At 42.5% G+C, this 25,296-nt stretch overlaps 1 protein-coding gene across 1 annotated transcript in view; it reads left to right on the forward strand.

Moving 5' to 3' along the window:
- Positions 1 to 8,626, forward strand: part of LOC144681906 (Y+L amino acid transporter 2-like) — a 111,675-nt gene extending 103,049 nt beyond the window's left edge. Inside the window, exons 9-11 of the mRNA XM_078544040.1 lie at positions 4,056 to 4,205; positions 6,603 to 6,786; positions 8,437 to 8,626. Coding sequence (XP_078400166.1) covers positions 4,056 to 4,205; positions 6,603 to 6,786; positions 8,437 to 8,546 — 444 coding nt within the window. The 3' untranslated portion in view covers positions 8,547 to 8,626. The remainder of the gene's footprint in view (positions 1 to 4,055; positions 4,206 to 6,602; positions 6,787 to 8,436) is intronic.
- The last annotated feature ends 16,670 nt before the right edge of the window (positions 8,627 to 25,296 follow it).

The raw sequence follows: 25,296 nt of genomic DNA on the forward strand, positions 1-25,296 counted from the left end.
TATCTCAGGAAGGATGTTCTGGCCCTGGAGAGGATCCAGAGGAGGTTCACGAGAACGATCCCAGGAATGAAAGGCTTAACATATGAGGAACGTTTGAGGACTCTGGGTCTATACTCGATGGAGTTTAGAAGGATGAGGGGGGATCTGATTGAAACTTACAGAATACTGAAAGGCCTGGATAGAGTGGACGTGGGGAAGATGTTTCCATTAGTAGGAGAGACTAGGACCCAAGGGCACAGCCTCAGAGTAAAGGGAAGACCTTTTAGAACAGAGATGAGGAGAAACTTCTTTAGCCAGAGAGTGGTGAATCTATGGAATTCATTGCCACAGAAGGCTGTGGAGGCCAGGTCATTGAGTGTATTTAAGACCGAGATAGATAGGTTCTTGATTGGTAAGGGGATCAAAGGTTACGGGGAGAAGGCGGGAGAATGGGGTTGAGAAACTTAGCAGCCATGATTGAATGGTGGAACAGACTCGAAGGGCCGAATGGCCTAATTTCTGTTCCTATGTCTTATGGTCTTATGGAAGCAGATCCTAGGCGGCCATGAGGGTTGGACAAGTGCCAAGGCAGGCTGGTTAGAAGGCTGTCTAGGGCTTAGCCCTTAGTTGCCTTACAAGTGGTTAGGCCCCTCACTCCTTACATCCTCTCACCTCCCACCCATTTCCCATGCTTCCTCCATGCCAACTCATGCCTCCCTCCCACCTCCATGCCCCCATATCCCCTCCATGCTACCTGCGCGCCACTTCATACCCTCCATGCTGGCTGATGCCCCCACCCACCCCATGCCCTATCATATCTGCCATACTACCTCATATCCCCTAGCTATCTCCATAGTCACTCATTCAGTATCCACTATGGGCAGGTCTAAGGGGCCATATGGAGATAAAAATTAAACCTAATAATCTAATAGAGCTCTCATGCATACTTGATATAGAAAAAAAACTCATTCATGAAACCCATTCAAAGATTTCAAATTCCCTCAATGTTCAACAACAGACTTCTATTCAGAAGCCACATCAAACACAATCATTCCTTTAATAGCAACTTTAAACTGTCAAAGTGTGAACTCAGCACCCTGCTGAGATAAGTGCTTTTGTAACTTTTGGAATTTGGCCAACTATTCATAATTACCTTAGCTATAATAATAGCCCTTGGGATATGTCAACAATGAACTCTATTGAAACTGAAAGAAAAGATGATAATGGCCTTTTCTAACCTACACTGGATTTTTTTTTATTCAGCCATGGGATGTGGGTATCGCTGGCTAGCCCAGCATTTATTGCCCATCCCTAATTCCCCTTGAGAAAATGGTGGTGAGCAGCCTTCTTAAATTGCTGCAGTCCACCTGGTGTAAGTACACCCTGTGCTGTAAAGGAGTGAGTTCCAGGATTTTGACCCAGCAACAGTGAAGGAATGATGATATATTTCCAAGTCAGGATGGTACGTGGCTTGGATGAGAACTTCCAGGTGGTGGTGTTCCCATGTGTCTGCTGTCCTTGTCCCTCTAGATGCTAGTGGTCGTGGGTTTGGAAGGTACTGACTAAGGAGCCTTGGTGAGTTCCTGCAGTACATCTTGTAGATGGTACACACTGCTGCCACTGTGCATCGGTGGTGGAGGGATTGAATATTTACAAAGAACAAAGAAAAGAACAGCACAGGAACAGGCCCTTCGGCCCTCCAAGCCTGCGCTGATCATATTGCCCGTCAACTAAAACATTTTGCACTTCTGGGGTCCGTATCCCTCTATTCCCATCCTATTCATGTATTTGTCAAGCTGCCTCTTAAACACCACCATTTGTGGAAGGAGTGCCAATCAAGCAGGCTGCTTTGTCCTGGATGGCATCAAACTTCTGGAGCTGCACTCATTCAGGCTAATGGACAATATTCATCACACTCCTGACTTGTGCCTTGTAGATGGTTGACAGACTTTGGGGAGTCAGGAATTGAGTTACTCGATGCAGGATTCCTAGCCTCTGACCTGTTCTAGTAGCCACAGTATTTATATGGCTAGTCCAGTTCAGTTTCGGGTCGATGATAACCCCTAGCATGTTGATGGTGGAGGATTCAGCAATAGTAATGCCATTGAATATCATGGGGTGATGGTTAGATTCTCTCCTGATGGAGATGATCATTGGCTGGCACTTGTGTAACGCGATAGTTACTTGTCACTTGTCAATCCAAGCCTGGATGTTGTCCAGGTCTTGCTGCATTTGGACAAAGACTGCTTCGGTATGGTGCTGAATGGTGCTGAACATTGTGCAATCATCAGCGAACATCCCCACTTTTGATCTTATGATGGTAGGAAAGTCGAAGCAGCTGAAGATGGTTGGGCCGAGGGCACTACCCTGAGGAACTCCTGCAGTGATATCCTAGAACTGAGATGATTGACCTCCAACAACCACAACCATCTTCCTTTGTGCTAGATATGACTCTAGCCAGCAGAGAGTTTTCCCCCGATTCCCATTAACTCCAGTTTTGCTAGGGTGCCACTCAGTCTAGTGCTGCCTTGATGTCAAGGGCAGTCACTCTCACCTCACCTCTGGAGATGAATCTATAAATCAAAGCAACCCAGCAGCCGTTGTTTTTTTTAAACTCAGACAGCTTCAACCTATTTTTTTCCATTGTTAAAGGGCTGGAGGTTGAAATAGCTTCAGATCATGACATGAGTGTTTACATCTACTCCATAAGTTTGTGACTCCCATACTGGGTTAAGGCCTTTGGAACAGAAAAAATGGGGTTGGTTTGTTTGAACTCAGTACTAATTTCAAATGAACCTGCTGAGATCGGGTTTCTCACCTAGGTGATTCATGCCCTGCCCCCTTCTGGCAAAATGGGATTTGTTGGAAATGGGGGCAAGACTTGCTCATCTGGCTCCCGCTCAACATTTCTAAAGGTCTCCGGAGTCAGCTCGACTCCGCAAAAATCCAGCCCCCTAATGTCCTGTAGACCTGCCTACTCTAGTCCCAAGCCGGACATTACAACAGTATTGATACATCAAAATTACTTCATTGTCTGTAAAGCTTTTTAGAATGTCGTGAAGTTGTGAAAGGCATTATATAAAATTTAAGTCTTTCTTTTGCTCAGCGAATTCATTGCAAATGCCAGGGACAGAGTTATTTGCTTGGCCACTTCACTAGCACCTAGCCTGAACCACTGAAGAATTGTCACAGCGACATCAAGCCACTTCACGTTTGAAAAGGAGCACCTATAGAAACATCTCTATATCTGTTCATCTGATCCTGATGGAGCAACGGGAACACTTCAGTCAGGCAATCGATCCTCTTCTGGATCGTTTACCTTTCCCTCAAAGGTTCGATGCCTTTTCGAAGGGGTCAATGGGAACTCCCCAGATACACCTAGTTAGCCCTTGTTAAGCAGGCATGGATAGAAGATCTGTCTATGTCCTGTGGAAAATAGCAGGATGAAGCATGTGACAGAGCCCGGTAGAACCAGGGTCAATCCCATTTTCCAAAAATCCAGTGGGACTCTATCTTCTCGCCAACTGGAATTTCTAGGCCAGAGTGTTTCTTTTGGAAAATGTTCATCACAGTTCTAACCAGGATGGGACTCCTTACTAACTGATTTTTCCAGTGGCACATGGATGGATCCCAGGGGCCCTGGGATCCCTCCACTGAAAAAGGAACTACAGCTTTAGAATAGCCTGGCAACTGACATCCATGACACCCAACATTGCCTATCAACTGTTTATACTCCATATTCATCAAGTGTCATGGTTTGCTCCGATTGGGCTTATCTAGATCAACTCTAAGGCTAGTCCAAAGTCACACCCTGCATTTCTTTGCATGGAACCACTCAGGAACTGCCTCTGCCTTAGTGATGTCTCTGAGTGCCCTAGTGGCAAGAAGACCTACTAAGGCATGCAAAGGATTTGACATTTTAAACTGCTTTATTCAATATTTTAACTGTATCATTTTTTCAACGTAGAGTTCTTTGAATAAGAAATACTCCTCTAGACTTTCCCATTTAAGAATATGAAGGATTTTTTTTTGAGCTGTTATTATTCTAATTTGATGATAATTTTCACTGTTGGCAGGGTACAGTATCAATGATCTTCCTGATTGTAGAGGATATATTTCAACTCATTTACTACTACAGCTTCAGTTATTGGTTCTTTGTGGGACTGGCTGTTGTTGGCCAAATTTACCTACGCTGGAAGCAGCCAAACAGATATAGGCCTCTCAAGGTAAGGTCTACAAACACTGAAATAAAATCCAACGGTTCAGAAAGTTTACCCAGTAAGTAATTCAGCTATGCAGACCAAGATGTTCCTAATCTACTTTTGTGCAGAGCTCACCAATCTTAGAATGGGAATAGGTACAATTGGGTTGGATTAGGTAAGAGAAAAATCAATACTGTTGTAATAATTTTTCACTGAGCTCTGCTGGAAAATGCATATGTGAGTGCCAGATGAGAACAATGTCAGGCTTGACTGTGGTGCCTCTGTGGGAAAGCATGCAGACACTCTTGGTCAAGGCTTCTATCATAGTCAGGCATCTGTAGAATCATACAGATTCTAAGGAGTAAATACCTGGAGAGAGAGAGACTATGGTGAGGAGACTATTGTTGCAAAAATTGGAAGAACAAACTACCTAGCATATATTTTAGAGGAGACAGTGGCAAAGTAATAATGTCACTGCACTAGTAATAAAGAGACCCAAGCTAATGCTATATGGATATGGGTTCAAATTTCACCACGGCAGCTGGTGGAGTTTAAATTCAATTAATTAATAAAGAAAATCTGGAAATGAAAGTTAGTTTCAGTAATGGTGACCATGAACCTATCATTGATTATCATTTAAAAACTCATCTGGGTCACCAATATCCTTTCGGGAAGGAAATCTGCCATCCTTGTCAGGCTTACATGTGATTCCAGACCCACAGCAATATGGTTGAATCTTAACTGCCCTCTCAAATGACCTAGCAAGCCACTTGGTTGTACCAAACCACTGAAGATGAATCAGCACTGTGGATGTACTTACATGAACTGCAGCAGTTCAAGAAGGTGGCTCATCATCACCTTGTCAAGGGCAATTCAAGTTGGGCAACAGATGCTGGCCTTGCCTACATCTCATGAAAAAATAAAAAAAATTCATGAACCACTGCATGAAATCAGATGTATTAACTGCTTGACCTCTGGCTTTGCTGAGTTAGTCTAAACCAGGAAGGGCGTGTAATTAGGTGGGAAGGTGGCATACAGGAACTCTGCCACCTTCCTGCCTCCATCAGAATTAAGTTCTGGGCAGGAAGACCCGTAGTCGACCTAAGGGCCCCAGTGCCTATTGAGATCCTTAAGCGGCCAATTAATGAACACTTAAGGACTTATCCCACCGCTGCTGGTATTAGCCCAGCTGCAGACAGGCCTGTTGCCATGCAGCATGCACGGGAGCTAAAACCATAACCCCCATCCCACGAAATCCTTCCCACATTGCTTACCTGTCGCTTGGGTTGTTCCACGATCCTGGGACTCCAGTAGGTGTTTTTCCTGCAGCAGCTACTTCCTCCCCTATAGTGCTGCTGAACACAAGATTTGCTGGCCTCTAATGGGCCGGCAACTCTCAGCAGGCAAGCCATACTCCCCTGGGGTCTTTACTCCAGAAGAAGGCCTGCTGGTGGCCTTGCCACTGCCTGATTGGCTTGTGGTTTGGTGGGCCTTCCCAAAAAGAGGCAGTGCAGGTTTCTTGCCAGCTCTCCGGCCAGCAGGCAAGACCCCTGACGCCTCAAGATTCTGCCCATTGTTTCTCTTAGTGATCTGTTATTTGTATTTTATATATGTCTGCATTAAGGATATTTTGTGAATGGCTCATAACATCAGGAGGAGTGCTGTATTTGAAGAAATGTTTGAGGGATCTCTGAAGTAATGGTAAGGAAACTGCCTCCAATAATCAGAGAGTAGTCATAGAAACACAAGTAGCCCACTCAGCCCCTCAAACTTGTTCCACCATTCAACTAGATCATGGCTGATATGTACCTTAATTCTACTGATTCGATTTCCCTCAATACCCTTGTCTAACAAGTCTGTTTCAAAATTTTCATTGACCTAGCCACAACATCTTTTTGGGGAAGAGTGCACCAGACCTCTAGTATGTTTAGTGCTTCCTACCTATACTCCTGAATCATTTAGCTCTACTTTTAAAGTTGAGTGCACTTTTTTTGGACTCCCCACCAGAGGATATGGTTTCTATTTATCCTATCAAATCCTTTAATCATCTTGAACAACTCAATCAGGTCACCCTTATTCTTCTATACTCAAGGGAATACAAGCTGAGCCTATGCAAGCAACCCTCATAATTTAATCCTTTTAACCTTGGTATTATTTGAGTGAATCAAGTTGTGTCAAATTATGCAAAATTAAGAAAATCTCCATAGTTGACACAGCTGAAATAAAATAGCTTGGAATTGAGACTGTAAGCACTGTTTCCATAGCCATCTTTCCTGAGGTGTGGAGCCCAGAACTAATACAGTATTCCAGTTGTCTGATTGCAGGTGGTAAATTTGCAGTTTATCATGCAGCTTGTAACTATCTTGATTAAATTTCTTGTAGCTGCTAGAACTCTGATCTCTTTTCTTGCTCTCCCATCAGCTCAACCTGTTTTTCCCAATTTTATACTGTCTGTGCACCGTAGGCCTGATAGCAGTGCCTACATACACTGACGGTATTTATTCCCTGATTGGGATTGCAATTGCATTGTCTGGAGTACCAGTATACGCCTTGAGAAACTTGCTGTCAAAGTTCAAATGGCCTTTTGTTTTCGAAAAATATGCAGGTAGGTAACAGATTTGAAATCTGTAGGTAACAGCTTGTAAATAATGAGTTCTTTAGTGACTAATAATTTCCTTAAATCTCTTAATTTTCTGTTAAATACGTTCACAGCAAAAATTTTCTGCAGCCATACTGTTCATTTCAAAAAGTATGACAAGTCACCTAGTACCTTTGTGACAGCAAGATTGAAGCCAAGCGAAGTCCTTAGTCTGTTTGTGATGCTGATGATAGTCTGTTTTTGTGATGTTGATTGCAGGAGACATGTTGGCTAGGACACAGGGGATAACACCCCTGCTTTTCTTCAAAATAGTGGCATATGATCTTTTGCATTCACTTAAGAGGGAAGACAGGAACTTGGTTTTACATCTTCTCATCTGAAAAATGGCACCTCTGAAGCGTCAGCCTTGCTTTTTATGCTCAAGTTCTGGAGTGGGACTTGAATCACAACCTTCTAACTCAGAGGCAAAAGTATTAAAAATTGAGCCATAGCTGACACCTACATTACAACAGTACACTTCCAAAGTACTCGATTGGCTGTAAAGTGCTTTGAGATGTCCAACAGTTGTGAAAGGTGCTATATAAATGTAAGCCTTTCTTTTAGTCATGCCATTGGGGAAAAATAGTTGGTATATGTGCATCATGACTAAAAGCTTAACTGCGCCCCTCCACCCCCACAGCCTTTCCATCTTTAAAGCTCCACAGCAAAGTTAATTAAACAAAGTGCTGACTTTCCTAAAACTAATTTACCTGTCCAAGCAAAATGGGTTACACACAGTCATTTGCTGTGCTGCAAAGAATACCTTTCTCACAAACGTAAGCCATCAACTGATTCAAAACTTTGAAATAATTTAATAGTAATATCCCTTTAGTTCTCGCTGTTGTTTATTCATAGGTGAAATTAGAACTTGAGAGTGGTTGCATTCGCTAAATAATTAGCTGTTTCAAATAACGCAAAATTTAAAAAAACCTCCGGAGTTGACACAGCTGAAATAAAATAGTTTGGAATTGAGGCTGTAACCACCACCATTCAAGCTTTTTATCTTCCTTCTTTCCATCAATTTTCTCATCTGTCTTAAAGTCATTTCCTGTTTATTTGGATAGAATTTCACAGCATATAATCCACACTCTGGTTACTTGACCAAGTAGCTTTTTGAGGCACAAGAGTGTCAGCTGCAAGGAGTATGATGCTGGGGCCTAATCCTATTGTTGCGTCACAAAGAATTACACTGTTTTGCATTTATATAGCACCTTTAACTGAAAAGTGCCCTAAAGGCATTTCAAAGAAGCATATTCAATAAAAGGGACAATAAAAAAGCCAAAGGGTGAGATATTAGCGGAGACAACCAAAAGCTTTAGGAAAAGTGAACTTTAAGAAGTGGTAGTAAAGCAGCCAGATAGGTTTATAGTGTAAATTCCAGTGCATGAAACCGAGGTAGCTGAAGACATGGCCACCAAGTGCAGGGGTGTCTGAGAAGCCAGAATGAGAGAAATGGATTTTTGGGGGGTCTTAGGAGTGTAGAAGAGAGATTAGAGATGTAGGAGGGTGAGGCTATGAAGTCATTAAACGTGGATGGAAATTTTAAATTTAAGTAGATAACTTGGTTACTTTTCCCATTTTTGGGTCTTCAATGAGAATTACTTGTTTTCCCCACAGCTGAAACCACTAAATTCTTGCAGCTGTTGTTTTACTGCGTCATGATTGACAAGGCTGGTGATGAACTGGAAGAAGAGCTGGATAATAACATATCAACGGAACAGAAATGACAAGAAAATTACCAACTGTATCTCTTGAAAACACCTGCAATACTTGAGCTTGATGTCAGACTGAACACTCTTACCAGCATTAAATCAACATCCCAAAAACATTCATTCAATTAATATTTTTAAAGCCAATTGTTAAGAAAGTCTGGTAGGTTTACCTGTTGCAAAGGTTCATTCAAGAGAAAATTGTAACTTACAAGCAAGTGCAAGGTATTAAATGTTCTAGTACCTTCTAAAGTAACAATCACTCACCTTATCCCTAACAAGGTACTGAGTAAAAGGAAAAGTTGCAGCTTCCATATAAAATGTTATTCAATAGTTGAGCCCTTTGTCCTGGAACTTGGATTGGAATATTTTATTATTGCCTGACAATATGCTAGAATATTTGTCCTGTCCAACTTTTCCACTTCCACTTGTGATACAGTAGTGTTTCCAAAAGTTACCTTAATTGTTTGTAATTTGTTGACTTACACTGCGTTTACACTCATTACACTGCCACTGGTAACAGCCCCAATTCAACACTGCAAATAAGATGACACTACTGCCTTTGCAAGATCATGGGGCAGTTGTGCCACAGCTACCATTAGTTGCAGCTGTCATTTTTTTTGGTTGTCCTCACAGTTCACAGATTTGAACTCTCTCTGTTCTACATGTTCCTTTCCCTTGTGATTGGGGGAAATCCAGCATTCAGAAAATAAAATAAAGCTACAACTTTAGATTTACAAACAACTGTTAGTGGATAACCGTTGCTATTTTGGAATGTGTTCTGTATTTTAGTTTGGTTGAATCTCTCAGAAAGGAACCGGGGCTATTATAGAACTTCTTCAATGAAATGGTTCTTTAATATAAGTATGGTATAAAATTAAGTTGTAATTTTATTAGGTGAGGCGACAATGTAATTTTGCAGAGCTTTACAAACACCTGGACTTCCTCAGCCTCAATTTCCTTAGATATACAGTACTGTTTTCCATCATCCACAAGTACTCATATTAAAAAAGTAGGGTTGGGAGAAGAAAAAAATATTTTGGGGTAAAAACTGACTACTCATACGAGTTCTTTTACTCTCATTGCTGTTTTGAGTGTACATTAAAGTCACATTTTTAAAATTCTTTCATGGGATGTGGGCGTCGCTGGCTTGGCCATCATTTATTGCCCATACCTAATTGCCCTTGAGGTGGTGATGAGCCACCTTCTTGAATGACTGCTGTCCTTTGTATACCTTTTCAAACTCTATAACAAATTATCAATTGACTATTACTAAATAATTAACTCCAACTGATTTTTTTTAAAGTATAAGACAGAATGTACTCTCAATTTGCTGGCCTGAATCATTTTAATTTGTGAGGGACATTAGAACTACCCAGGGCTTCTATGGTACACCATTTTGTACATGGTGGATCTGTATTTTATTCCTTTCTAAAAATTTATGTTTTTCCCTAAAACTAGAAAAAAGGCTGTTAAATAAAAATGAAAATTCTGGACTTACTGCTTTGCTATTTTCCTGAAGACATGCTATGTTACAGTTTTAGATTTAAATATAAACATCTGTCAAAATACACCATAAAAAATTGCCTATTGAGTTCATGTTCTTAAAATCAAAAGCATCCTCTAAATAGGCCATCAAGTTGAATGCAGGAATAAATATAATTGAGGATATCCCTTTAATTATTTTGATAGATCAGAAAATAATTCACGTGACTTCCTCCCACGTAGATTATAAACCTGATTCTCATATACATTTCAACATAAAACAGCATATCTAGAAATCCCAGGGTGATTTAATAGTGGCAGAGATCCAGCAGGACAGATCTCAATCTTCTTTTCCTCTTTATCCCGGCAAAAAGAACACTCCAGAGGATTACAAGAATTGGCCCCTTGCTTTTCATAGCTAAAGGTTAATCCTCGATAGAATGTGACTGACAAAATTGATCCTCGAGATAACAAAGACCCCATAATGAGTGATCAGTTAAAAAAAAATCATGCATTTCTCATTTCCCCCTGAATTGGAAAGATAGTCTCCATGGCCACCTATTGAACATGATGAATTGGTTTCAAAGTATTAAATTATTCCTCAAATAGATCTTCCCAACACACTGTCAACCAATACTGGAATGACATTTATCATTGGGAAAATGCAGGAATCCATTATTAAGGAGGAATAGCAGGGATTTAGAAAATCCTAATACAATCGTGCAGAGTTGACATGGTCTTGTGAAAGGGAACTTGTATTTTGACAAGTTTATTAGAGTTCTTTGAGGACATAATAAGCAGGGTGAATAAAGGAGTATCAATTGATGTAGTGTATTTGGATTTCCAAAAGGCATACACATAAAAGTTTACAAGAGCTCATGGTGTTGTGGGTGAAATATTAGCACAGATAGAGGATTGGCTAACTATAGGAAAGAGAGTCAGGAAAATGGGTTGTTTTCAGATTGGCAATCTGTAGCTAGAGGAGTGCCACAGGGATCAGTGCTAGGGTTTCAACTATTTATAACCTATATTAATGGCTTGAATGAAGAGAGTGACTGTATTGTAGCCAAATTTGCTGACAGTACAAAGATAGGTAAGAAAGCAAGTTGTGAGGAAGATACAAAGAGTCTGCAAAGAGATATAGGTAGGTTAAGTGAGTGGAAAAAAATTGGAAATTGGAATGTAATGTGGGAAAATGTGAGGTTATCCGCTTTGGCAGTAAGAATAGAAAAGCAGAATATTATTTATGTGGGGCGAGAATGTAGAATGCTGCGGTACAGAGGGATCTGGCTGTCCTTGTACATGAACCACCAAAAGTTAGCATGCAGGTATGGCAAGTAATTAAAAAGGCAAATGGAATGATGGCCTATATTACAAGAGGGAAGGAGTATAAAAGTGGGCAAAGTCTTGCTACAACTGTACAGGGCAATGGTGAAACCACACCGAGTGTACTGTGTGCAGTTTTGATCTCCTTACTTAAGGAGGGATATACTTGCATTGGAAGCAATTCAAAGAAGATTCACTAAGTTGATTCCTGGGTTGAAGGGGTTGACTTAAGAGGAAAGGTTGAGCAGGTAGTGTCTATCCTCACTGGAGTTTAGATGAATGAGAGTTCTTATTGAAACATAAGATTCTAAGATGGCTTGACAGGGTAGATGCTGAGAGGATGTTTCCCTTTGTTGGGGAACCTAGAACTAGGGGGCACTTTTTAAAAATAAGGGATCTCCCATTTAAGACAGAGATGAGGAGGAATTTCTTCATTCAGAGGGTTGTTAACATTTGGAATTCTCTTCCTCAGAGAGCAGTGGAATCTGGATTATTGAATATATTTAAGGCTGAGTGAGACAGGTTTTTGATCTGCAAGTCAGTCAAGGGTTATGGGGGCATGGGAACAGGCAGGAAAGTGGCGTTAAGGCCACAATCAGATCAGTCATAATCTTACTGAGTGATGGAGCAGTCTCAAGGGACCAAATGGCCTGCTCCTACTTATCATTTTATGGTGTCGGACCACAGCTTCACTGCCAAAAGAAACTGGTTGTTCTGACAATTCCTTCTGACCTTGTGCTGTTGGCTCTGCAGTCACAATCTTATGGAATCCAAATAGAACATTACTTTGCAAATGAGGTAGATAACCGATCACGCATTTGGCTGTATAGATGTTAACTGCTGTACCAGTGATCATTTTTATGGAGCTCCATCCACTGAGCAATAGGGCTTGCACCTGAAGATCTGCTTATCACCAGTCTTCTCCTCACTGTCTCCCACTTCACAATCTCAGGACATCCCAAAGTACTTTACAACTAATACTTTTAAAGTGCAGTCACTGTTGCACTGTAGGAAATGTGGATAATATGGGTGCAATCCCAGAAAAGCAATTAAATGACCACATAAGCTGTTTTTGAGTCCTTAAACAAAAACAGAATTACCTGGAAAAACTCAGCAGGTCTGGCAGCATCGGCAGAGAAGATCATCTCCGCCAATGCTGCCAGACCTGCTGAGTTTTTCCAGGTAATTCTGTTTTTGTTTTGGATTTCCAGCATCCGCAGTTTTTTTGTTTTTATGTTTTTGAGTCATGTTGCTTGAGGGATAAATATTGGCCAGAAACTCCAGAGAGAACTCACCTGCTCTTCTTCAAGTAGCCAATGGGATATTACGTTCACCTAAAATGATTACACATGATATACAACACAAAAACAGGAAATTCAGCCCAACCTGTCCACAACAGTGTTTATGCTTCAGTCAAGCCACCTCACATCTTTCCTCATCTAAATCTACCATTGTAACCCTCTATTCCCTTCTCTCTCATATGCATGTCTAGCTTCCACTTAAATGCATCTATATTATTCAGCAACTACTCCCTGTGGCAGCAAGTTCCACATTTCGACCACTCTTTAGATAAAGAAGTTTCTTTTGAATTCCCAATAGATTTCTTGGTGACCAGCTTATATTGATGACCTCTAGTTATGCCCTTCCCACAAGAGTCTAGAGAGTCATTTATGGCACAGAGGGAGGCCATTCAGCTCATTGAACCTGTACCAGCTCTCTGTGAAGTAATCTAATCAGTTCCATTCCCCTGCTTTATCCACTTGGCACCGCAAGTTTATTTCCTTCAATTGTCCATCCAATTTCCTTTTGAAATCATTTGTCATCTCAGCTTCCACCAACCTTGTGGGCAGCGAGGAGACCATTACTGTTCTGCACAATCAGTTACACTGGGAAGTGGAGGCACATGATAGAGCGCATTTATACAAGGGAAAAAAAAGCTAGACCAAACACTGGAACAAAATATTGATTTAGACAGAAAATACCAGACTAAGTAAGGTGTTAGAAGATGCAAGGGGGGCTTTGAGGAAGTTAATGCAGCAATAAAATGTCATCTCCCCTGAAGCAGACAACTCCTCGTTTGGCTAAAATCAAACGGCTTCAGGCACAAATCAGTTAACAGTGGACACTCATGGCTGCTGTCTCCAAAACCAGGGCAGGTGACCCCTACCTTTGCTGGAAAAATATCATTGAAAGCAGTTTTGTCCCTCTGTTTCACCCACCCCCCAATGCAACGAAGGAATGCAATTGTGTGTGTTAAATGCGCTTGCGACACAAGACAAACTATGACCAAGACAGAAAGAGGTGAAAGAAATGGTGAAGAAACATTGCCTAGCCAGAAATCTGGACCATCTAGGAACTCGGTGCCAAGAAGGGGTGCCCTGCTGTGCTATTTTAATTGCAACCGCCTGGGCCACTATGCCCATGAATGCTACAATAGATTCATTGTGGAGGCTGACAACAACAGTGATCCCTGCTTTCCTCCCCCTTCTGTACAAATGCGTCCTGATCCTGTCGAGCAGTGATTAGAAAGAATCAAGGCAAAGATAGAGGCTATGCAAATTAATAACATAGCTTGGTTTGTTGCTGCTGTTTTTTTTTAATTCATTCATGGAATGTGGGCATCGCTGGCTGGGTGAGCATTTATTGCCCATTCCGAGTTGCCCATGAGAAGGTGGTGGTGAGCCGCCGCCTTCAACAGCTGCAGTCCATGTGGTATAGGTACACTCACAGTGCTGTTAGGAAGGGAGTTCCAGGATTTTGACCCAGCGACAGTGAAGAAACGGCGATATATTTCCAAGTGAGGGTGCTGGGTGACTTGGAGGGGAACTTCCAGGTGGTGGCGTTCCCATCCATCTGCTGCCCTTGTCCTTCTAGGTGGTAGTGGTCATGGGTTTGGAAGGTGCTGTCAAAGGAGCCGTCAAAGGAGCCTTGGTGAGCTCCTGCAGTGCACCTTGTAGATGGTACACACTGCTGCCACTGTGCATTGGTGGTGGTGGGAGTGAATGTTTATGAATGTGGTGCCAATCAAGCGGACTGCTTTGTTCTGGACGCTGTCCAGCTTCTTTGGTGTTGTGGGAGCTGCACTCATCCAGGCAAGTGGGTGGTATTCCATCACACTCCTGATTTGTGCCTTGTAGATAGTGGACAGGCTTTGGGGAGTTAGGAGGTGAGTTAATTACCGCACGATTCCTAGCCTCTGACCTGCTCTTGTAGCCACAGTATTTATATGGCTAATCCAGTTCAGTTTCTGGTCAATGGTAATGCCCAGGACATTGATAGTGGGGGATTCAGTGGTAATGCCATTGAACATCAGGGGGCGATGGTTGGAGGAGATGGTCATTGCCTGGCACTCGTGTGGCGCAAATGTTACTTGCCACTTGTCAGTCCAAGCCTGGATATTGTCCAGGTCTTGCTACATTTGGACATGGACTGCTTCAGTATCTGAGGAGTCACAAATGGTACTGAACATTGTGCAATCATCAGCGAATGTCCCCACTTCTGACCTTATGATGGAAGGAAAGTCATTGATGAAACATCTGAAGATGGTTGGGCTGAGGACACTACCCTGAGGAACTCCTGCAGTGATGTCCTGGAGCTGAGGTGACTGACCTCCAACAACCACAAACCTCTTCCTTTGTGCTAGGTATGACTCCAACCAGTGGAGAGTTTTCCCCCTGATTCCTATTGACTCCAGATTTGCTAGGGCTCTTTGATGCCACACTCGGTCAAATGCTGCCTTGGTGTCAAAGGCAGTCACTTTCACCTCACCTCGAGAGTTCAGCTCTTTTGTCCATGTTTGAAGCAAGGCTGTAACGAGGTCAGGAGCTGAGTGGCCCTGGCGGAACCCAAATTGGGTAGTGAGCAGGTTATTGCTAAGCAAGTGCCTCTTGATAGCACTGTTGATGACCCCTTCCATTACTTTATCGATGATCGAGAGTAGACTGATGGGGCGGTAACTGCCGGATTGGATTGGTCCTGCTTTTTGTTTACAGGACATACCTGGGTAATTTTCCACATAGCTGGGTAGATGCTGGTGTTGTAGCTGTACTGGACCAGCTTGGCTAGGGGCGCAGCAGGTTCTGGAGCACAAGTCTTCAGTACTATTGCCGGAATATTGTCAGGGCCCATAGCCTTTGCAGTATCCACTGCCTTCAGCCAGTTCTTGATATCAGAATGAATCAAATTGGCTGAATACTGGCATCTGTGATGCTGGGGACCTCTGGAGGAGGCCGAGATGGATCATCCACTTGGCACTTCTAGCTGAAGATTGTTGCAAATGCTTCAGCCTTATCTTTTGCACTGCTGTGCTGGGCTCTTTCCATCATTGGGGATGAGGATATTTGTGGAGCCTCCTCTTCCAGTGAGTTGTTTAATTGTCCACCACCATTCAAGACTGGATGTGGCAGGACTGCAGAGCCTAAATCTGATCCATTGGTTGTGGGATCGCTTAGCTCTATCACTTGCTGCTTATGTTGTTTGGCACACAAGTAGTCCTGTGTTATAGCTTCACTATGTTTACACCTCATTTTTAGGAATGCCTGGTGCTGCTCCTGGCATGCCCTCCTGCACTCTTCATTGAACCAAGATTGATCCCCTGGCTTGATGGTAATGGTAGAGTAGGGGATATGTCGGGCCATGAGGTTACAGATTGTGTTCTATTACAATTCTGCTGCTGCTGATGGCCCACAGCGCCTCATAGATGCCCAGTCTTGAGTTGCTAGATCTGTTCAAAATCTATCCCATTTAGCACAATGGTAGTGCTACACAACACGATGGAGGGTATCCTCAATGTGAAGGTGGGACTGTACGGTGGTCACTCCTACCGGTACTGTCGTGGATAGATGCATCTGCGGCAGGCAGGTTGGTGAGGATGAGGTCAAGTATGTTTTTCCCTCTTTTGGTTCCCTCACCACCTGCCGCAGACCCAGTCTAGCAGCTATGTCATTTAGGACTCAGCCAGCACAGTCAGTAGCTGTGCTATCAAGCCACTCTTGGTGATGGACATTGAAGTCCCCCATCCAGAGTACATTCTGCGCCCTTGCCACCCTCAGTGCTTCCTCCATGTGATGTTCAAATGGAGGAGCACTAATTCATCGGCTGAGGGGTAATCAGCAGGAGGTTTCCTTGCCCATGTTTGACCTGATGCCATGAGACGTCATGGGGTCCGGAGTCGATGTTGAGGACTCCCAGGGCAACTCACTTCCGACTGTATACCACTGTGCTGCCACCTCTGCTGGGTCTGTCCTGCCGGTGGGACAGGACATATCAAGGGATGGTGATGGTGGAGTCTGGGACATTATCTGTAAGATATGATTCCGTGAGGATGACTATGTCAGGCTGTTGCTTGACTAGTCTGTGAGACAGCTCTCCCAATTTTGGCACTAGACCCCAGATGTTAGTAAGGAGGACTTTGCAGGGTTGACAGGGCTGCGATTGCTGTTGTCGTTTCCGGTGCCTAGGTCGATGCCAGGTGGTCCGCCCGGTTTCATTCCTTCTTTGTGACTTTGTAGCAGTTTGTTACAACTGAGTGGCTTGCTAGGCCATTTAACAGTCAACCACATTGCTGTGGGTCTGGAGTCACGCGTAGGCCAGACCAGGAAAGGACAACAGATTTCCTTCCCTGAAGGACATTAGTAAACCAGATGGGTTTTTACTATAATCGACAATAATTCCAGATTTGTTTTGAATTCACATTCCACCATTTGCCCTGGAGGGCTTCGAACCCTGGGTCTCTGGATTACTAGTCCAGTGACACCCTGGGTCTCTGGATTACTAGTCCAGTGACAATACCACTATGCCATCGCCTCCCCAGGTATCAGCTACCTGGGCAAGTAATGCCAGGCCTCCCATGGAGAAGTGGTTTCCCCTCTCTGGTAGGATGGTGGTGGGAGACCAGTAGACTGCACTGTTGATAATGAAGGCCATCACCAATTAATATTAGTCGGTTCTAACTCCTCCACCACCATCATCCACGATCCTCATTCCAACCCCATGAAGACTGTGCCCCAAACTTTACCAGGCTTTGCACGGGAGTATGAACTAGCCACCTCTGATGATCCCAAGGTGCATGCAATTCCCATGTCTGTGCCAGGTGTATTGCAATCCATAAACCTGATTATGCAAAAATAACCATACCCAAAGAAGTTAGCAAACCACTACATGCTCTCATGAAGCAGTACTCTTTAGTCAGCTTAGAGTATACCATACATTCGAAACACCATCAAGTCATTGTTAAAGCAGAGTGTTCTTCATGAACATCAGAAATTCAAACAAAATCAGCCTGAGGAAGAAGTTGAAAAGTTTGGAAACAACTGACATTTAGTCAAAAACGCTGCAAACTTTTGTGCTGAGAAAAATTAAACATTAAAGTTACTGAGTGAAAGTATGCCTTTAAGTATGAATTAAAATGTACTTGTACAGCTGTGAAAAGGCTAAGTTTGCTCACCAAAATATAAAGATAAGCCTGAAGTCTTGAAAATGTTCGGCAGAAATCCAGTTTGAACCTTTCAAAGCACTCTCCAGAGTTTAAAAAAAAGTACCGCAGAAATTCAAATTTAAGACACATTTTACTGTTTGCTTCTTTCAAGTGAGGTTAACTAGTGAACATCAGAACTTGAAAATTGGTTTGAGAGAGAGAAAGGATCAATAAAAAAAGATATGGGAAAGTTAAAAAAATTACATTGAAAAAGGTGTCACAATGGCGTACCAAGATTTTTCCGCCCCTCCCCCACTCCACCCCCTTCAAACAGCAGCTGAGTTAATCCTTTCTGCTGACAATTGTTTTATTTTGAATTCACCACACAACTTTTGTATTGCTAAATGTATATTGGGTATTATTAGGATTGTGTGTGTTTTTTTTAAAAACGGGTGACAATGGTTTCCAGTTCCACATGAATCCAGCAATTTGAGAATTAAAGTACAGCATGGTTACAAATTTGGAATAAAGGCTTTGCCTTTTGAAGAGTTCCCTTAACTATTCAGGTCATTTGTCACCTTTCGAGACAAAATGAGAATGGGAGATGTGGAAGTTACCTCTAAACTGATTGCAAGTGCCTCTGTCTCTGGCGTGAAAACATTTATTCATTTAAAACCTCCAAGCCTGGGCATCATTGTTTCTGAAATTTGAACTGATAAAATAACTTGAGTTGCTACTTCATGCAAAGGGAAATGTACGTGAAGTTTAAGGGGAGAAGCAATCTGGTATTGATGTACATTCTAGTGAAAGTTTTTTGAGGCTGATAACTTTCTCTTGGAGATGCTTGTATCTTTGCCTATGAACTTTTCTAAGACAACTGAATTTGATAGTCTAGCCATATCCAAGATATGGGGACCATGCAGGGGGAGATATGCAAAGCTCTTCAGAACGACACCTTTGATCTTTTGGGAAGATTATCCGAAACTCAAGAAGGCTTGTATCAGATGGAGCATGTGTGTGTCATGATATTGGGATACTGGTGTAAATGTGCAAAAGTGATTTGTTTCGTGTGAAGTTACTAACACGCAGGTGTACGTGGTGCAGCTGCACTGAAGAATGGGTGCCAGACATACTCAGCTACTTGACAAACAGCATGACATGAAATGGTTAATGTGGCCTGTAGAGCAAAAAAAAATTTAAATCTTCAAGACACTGACAGATAGTCCATAGAGAAACTGACTTTAAGACAATAAAGATGGTAATAGGGGGAGCAAAATTAAAGTAAAAGAGAATTTGGGCTGGGACAATTGAAGGCTTGGGAGAAATAATACTTAAGAATTATCCGCAAGACGGATACAGATGAAGGGAGAGCTGGAGAATCGTTTAAGACCATGCATAATGTTTTAATTGTATGTACTTAACAAGCTTGTACTTTAGAAATAACTTGGTTAGCTAAAAATTAGTTATGAGAAGTCAGTAAGAATATTTCCTTCTCAAAGGGGGAAATTGTAAGAAATGGGACCTTTAATAAATGAGACTTTTGAGAATAAGTGTAGAATTCTTATGGAATTGGTAGACATAGCATAAGGTCACCTTGGCAGAGAAACTGTTTTCTTTTTTCCTCTGCAAAAGCACATAAACAGTCCCTATAAATGTCAAGATCTCTTTGTTCAGGCTTCCATGTTAACATTCCTAAGTCGATAGGATGGCGCCTTGTGCACATTACAAGGGGGGAGGTAACCACCCTGACAGCTTGGGTACCTGTCCTGTATTCATTGGTTAGAAGGGCTCAAACAAGTGATTGACAAAGGGTACACTACCAGCCCCTGGAAATAAAGTATATTAATGGGTGCTCAGAGACAGGGGAAGTCCTTGTTAGGCAGCTGCCTTCTTTAGATGGGGCAAGACCAGGCAAGATGGAGAAAGACCAGGGGAAGAGCTTCCTAAATCATTGGCTGTTGAGCAGCAGGCTGCCACCACAAGCTACAGAGATCAACACATACTGCACCATTTGTCCATTCATCCTCTGGTATCAGTAAAGCACTCGCACCAGTCACAGGTCGTATGCTTTCCATATCTATTTATCTTACGCATCATATTTAAACTATTGCTTCTTAATAAGCTTAATAAACTACCTTAAAATCACTTGAGTTCTCGACTGCCTATTTTGGGTAAATCTGACTCCCGTATCTTAAAACTTACATTAAAAAATGTAATTTGTTGTACTGATGCTCATCATGAGGATTCCCTGTGAGGAAACAATGAAAATGGAACAATGACAGAATTCTTCCAGCACATGGAATGACCAAGGTGAAGAGCGAATGTAAAGGGTTGTTGGTCTACGGGGGATGATTCCATTGCAAGAAATACCGAAGTCAGATAAACACCATGACACAAGCAATTTAAAAGGGTACATTGTCCAAGAATTTCCCTCCAGTTGCATAAAAAATTCAAATTATACAATGCAAAGAAAACAAGAAATACTAAATAATATTGATGAAGATTTACTTTGTCACTCAAGACCTCTGTACTAACTAAAATTAAAATATAAACTAAATTAGCATAATTACGTTTTTGAGAATTATTGCCTGCTATTATTTAAGTCAGATTTGACTAGGGCCTTCGTCTATTGCCTCTCCACTTTGATTCAGGTCCATTGCCTGTGAAGTGGGATTTCCACTCATGTTAGAGATGCACGGCTGTCTTCGGCTATATTTCCACCATAGCTTAGCTATAGCCCAAGTTTGCACAACGATGAGAAAGACTCCAGACAGTGAAGAACATTCTAGCAATTTTCAGGAAGCAACATATGTGAAGAAATCAAAAAGTCTCAAATGATAATTTGATATGATGGTCAAATTCCTTCTTCTAAATAGTCAGGGAACAAATACAGTTATAAAAGTATTGAAGTACTAATAAAAATGAAAGTAAATTACTAAAAATGAATTAAATTGCCTGTACTGTACAGCATCCAAAATAAAAGTGGAGAACTGGAGGCAATAATACAGTGAGAAGTCAAATTGGTTACATAAAGAACAGGACTGGCAACTAAATATTGCAGGTTCTAACATACAGGAGGAAGAAACTGAGGTGGCGTAGGTATAATAATCAGAGATAACATAATGGCAGTAGATAAAATGAGATATAACAAAGCTACAAACAGGATCCATTTGCATTGAAATAAGAGTTAAAAGATCAACAACACTGTTGGGGAAATACTACAGACCATCTACTAGTGCAAGAAGTTTTTTTTATTCTTTCATGGAAATGTAGGTATCACTATCAAAGCCAGCATTCACTGCCCATCCCCAATTGTCCTCGAGAAGTTGGTGGAAAGCGGCCACTTTGAACCACTGCAGTCCATTCCTGCATCGCTGCAGGTACACCCATGGTGCTGAAAGGGAGTTCCAGGATTTAGATCCAGCAATAGTGAAGGAACAGTGATATAGTTCCAAGTCAGGGTGGCATGTTGCTTGGCTGGTGGTAGCATTCCCACGCATCTGCTGCCCTTGTCCTTTTAGAGTGTAGAGGTCGCAGATTTGGAAGGTGAGTTGAAGTATATCGTGTATGTAGTAAACACTGCTGCCAGTATGTGTCCTTGCTGGAGGGAGTAATGTTTAAGTTGGTGGATGGGTGCCAATCAAGTGGGTTGCTTTGTCCTGGATGGTGTCGAGCTTGATTATTGTTGGAGCCACACTCACTCAGGAAAGTGGAGAGTTTTCCATCACACTCCTGACTTGTGCCTTATAGATGGTGGACAGGCTTTGGGGAGTCAGAAGGTGAGGTACTTGGCACAAGATTCCCAGTCTCTGACCTGCTCTTGCAACCTCAGTATTTATATAGCTGGTCCATTTCAGTTCCTGGTCAATGATACACCCACGGTGTTGATAGTGGGGGATTCAGTGATAGTGATACCACTGAATGTCAAGAGGAGATAGATTCTCTCTTGTTGGAGATGGTAATTGCCCGGCACATAAGTGGTGTGAATGTTACTCACCACTTATCAGCCCAAGCCTGAATGTTGTCCAGATTTTGTTGCAAATGGACACAGACTGCTTCAGTATTGGAGGAATTGCAAAGGGTACTGAACATTACACAGTCATCTGTGAACATCCCCTCATCTGACCTAATGCTGGAGACAAGGTCAGTGATGAAGCAGCTGAAGATTATTGGGCCTAGGAGACTACCCTGAAGAACTCCTGCATCAATGTTCTGGGACCTGGATAATTGGCCTTCCAACAACCACAAACATCTTCCTTTGTGCTTGGTATGACTCCAACAAGTGGAGAACTTTCCCTCTGATTTCCATTGACTTCAACTTTGCCAAGGCTCCTTGATGCCACATATGGTCAAATGCCGCCTTGATATCAAGAGCAGTCACTCTCACCTCCCCTTGAGCTCAGATCTCTGTCTATCTTTGGACCAAGGCTGTAATAGGTTCAGGAGCCAAGTGGCTATGGCAGAACTCAAACTGGGCATCAGTGAGCAGGTCATTGCTGTGTAAGTGCCGCTTGATAGAACAGTCGACAACACCATTCATCACTTTGCTGATGATCATGAGAAGACTAATGGGGAATTGGGTAATTGGCCGGATTGGGTTTGTCCTGCTTTTTGTGGACAGGGCATACCTGGACAATTTTTCACATTGCCGGGTAGATGCCAGCCCTGTAGATGTACTGGAACAACCTGGCTAGAGTCATAGCTAGTTCTGGAGCACAAGTCTTCAGTACTATTGCCAGAATGTTGTCAGGGCCCATAGTCTTTGCAGTATCCAGTGCCTCCAGCCGTTTCTCGATATCACATGGAAACTGGAAGTCTCAGGAGGCAGCAAAGGTGGATCACCCACTTGGCACTTCTAGCTGAAGATGGTTGTAAATGCTTGTCTTGTTTTTTGCACTGATGTGCTGGGCTCCCCCCATCATTGAGGATGGGGATATTTGTGCAGCCTCCTCCTCCGGTTAATTGTTTAATTGCCCACCCCCATTCATGACTAGAATCTGGCAGGATTGCAGAGCTTTGATCTGATTCATTGGTTGTGGGATCACTTAGTTTTGTCTATCGCATGCTGCTACCACTGTTTGGCATGCCTGTAGTGCTTATTGTCGCTTCACCAGGTTGACACCTCATTTTTAGGTGTGCCTGGTGCTGCACCTGGCATGCCTTCTGGCACTCTTCATTGAACCAGGATTCATCCTTTGGCTTGGTCGTAATGGTAGAGTGAGGGATATGCTGGACCATGAGGTTACAGATTATGTTTGAATACAATTCTGCTGCTGCTGATGGCCCACAGTGCCTCATGGATGCCCAGTTTTGAGCTGGATCGGTTCTGAATCTATCCCATTTAGCATGGTGGTGGTGCCAAATGATGGAGGGTATCCTCAGTGCAAAGACAAGACAGCATCTTCACACAGACTGTGTGGCACTATCACCATGCTAAATGGGATAGATTCATAACAACTCAACAGGGAATTAATTAGGTGCTGTGGGCCATCAAGAGCAGCAGCAACTGTCTAAAAATAAAATGGGGCAAAGGTTATGATCTGGCATCCCCAGTGCAAAGATGGGACTTCATCCCATCAATTGCAAAACCACCAATATCACACCTCTTTTCAAGAAAGTTTCCTACTTTCGGTCTCCCTACTATAGGCCAGTTAGCATAACATCTGTCATTGGGAAAATGGTAGAATACAACATTAAAGTAGTAGCAGGACATCTAGAAAATCATAGTACAAACAGGCAGAGTCAACATGGTTTTGTGAAATGGAAATTGTGTTTGAAAAATCTATTAGAGTTCCTTGAGAATGTAATGAGCAGAGTGGATAAAAGGAAAACCAGTAGATGTAATGTGTTTGGATTTCCAAAAAGCATTTGATAAGGTGCCACATAAGAGCTCTTGGTGTTGAAGTAATATATTAAGATGGATAGAGGGTTGGCCGACTAACAGAACAGGGTCGGGATTAATGGGTCATTTCCAGATTGGCAAACTGTAACTAGTGGATTGCCATAGGGATCATCAGTGCTGGGGCATCAACTATTTACAACCTACATTAATGACTTGGATGAAGAGGCCGAGTGTACTGTAGCCCAATTTGCTGATGATAGGTGGGAAAGCAAGCCCGGAGGACATGGAGCCTACAAAGGGATAGTGATAAGATTAAGCGAGTGATCAAAAATTTGGCAGATAGTGTATAATGTGAAAAAATGTGAAGTTGTTCACTTTGATGAAAATAGAAATTAGATTATGTAAATGGAGAGAGACTGCAGAACACTACGGTATAGTGACCTCATGCATGGATCAGAAAGCTGCCTTAACTCAGCCTTACATTTTATTCATTGACCCAGCCTCTGGGGTAAAGAATTTCACAGATTCATGACCCTCAAGAGAAGAAATTAGCATGCAGCTACAGCAAGTAATTAGGAAGGCAAAAGGAATGTTGGTCTTTATTGCAAGGCAGGGGGGGTGGTGGAATATAAAGCATGGAAGTCTTGCTACAAACTGTACAGGGCATTGCTGAGACGACATCTAGAGTACTGTGTACAGTTTTAGTCTTTTTAAGGAGGGATATATTTGCATTGAAGACAATTCAGAGGAAGGTCACTAGGTTGATTCCTGGGGTGAAGGAGTTGTCTTATGAGGGAAAGTTGAGCAGGTTGGGCCTATATCATTGACATTTAAAAGAATGAGATGTGATCGTAATAAAACAAAATTCTGAGGGGGTGTGACAGAGTGAATGCTGAGTGGAATTTCTTCTCTTGAGGGTCACGAATCTGTGAAATTCTTTACCCCAGAGGCTGGGTCATTGAATAAAATGTAAGCCTGAGTTAAGACAGCTTTCTGATCTACAAGGGAGTCGAGAGTTGTGGGGCAGGCAGGAAGGTGGAGTTAAGGCCACGAATGGCAGAGAAGGCTCGAGGGGCCAAGTGGCCAACTCCTATTTCTTAGGTTCTTTTTATCTCCACAAGGGCTCTGCAATGGTTATGCCTTTCAATACTGTCATGGACAGACACATCTGCTACCGTTTGCTGAGGAGGTCAAGTAGGTTTGTCCTCTTGATGGTTCTCTCACCCCCTGCCACAGGACCTATTTGGTAGATATGCCCTTCAACACTCGGCGAGTTCGGTCAATAGTGGTACTACCAAGCCACTTTGTGATGGACAGTGAAGTCCATCAGCTAGAGCATATTCTGTGCCCTTGCTCCCCTCAGTGCAATGGTCTCATTCAAAGTTTGTAAAGCTAGCTTCAAGGCCCCTTCACAATTAAGAGACGTGGATGAAAAGTAGGAAGTCAGCTAGCAGTCCCACTCCGGATCAAAATTCAGCGAATCTGCTGGAAAATGTGAGTGTACAGATAAGAAGTGAGGATGACATTTAATGTCATGGTTGAATTTAATGTCTTTGCTCACACATAAAGAGTTACCACATAGGTAAGGTATTGCAGGACTAACGTAACACCCCTAGAACTGTATCTCAGCAGAATCAGTGCTTTCAAGTGAGGATGTAAACAACTGGGTGCCAATCTCTCACCGTAATATTGATGGAAAC

The sequence above is a fragment of the Cetorhinus maximus genome, chromosome 6, assembly GCF_964194155.1.
Source record: "Cetorhinus maximus chromosome 6, sCetMax3.hap1.1, whole genome shotgun sequence".
Lineage (NCBI taxonomy): Eukaryota > Metazoa > Chordata > Chondrichthyes > Lamniformes > Cetorhinidae > Cetorhinus > Cetorhinus maximus.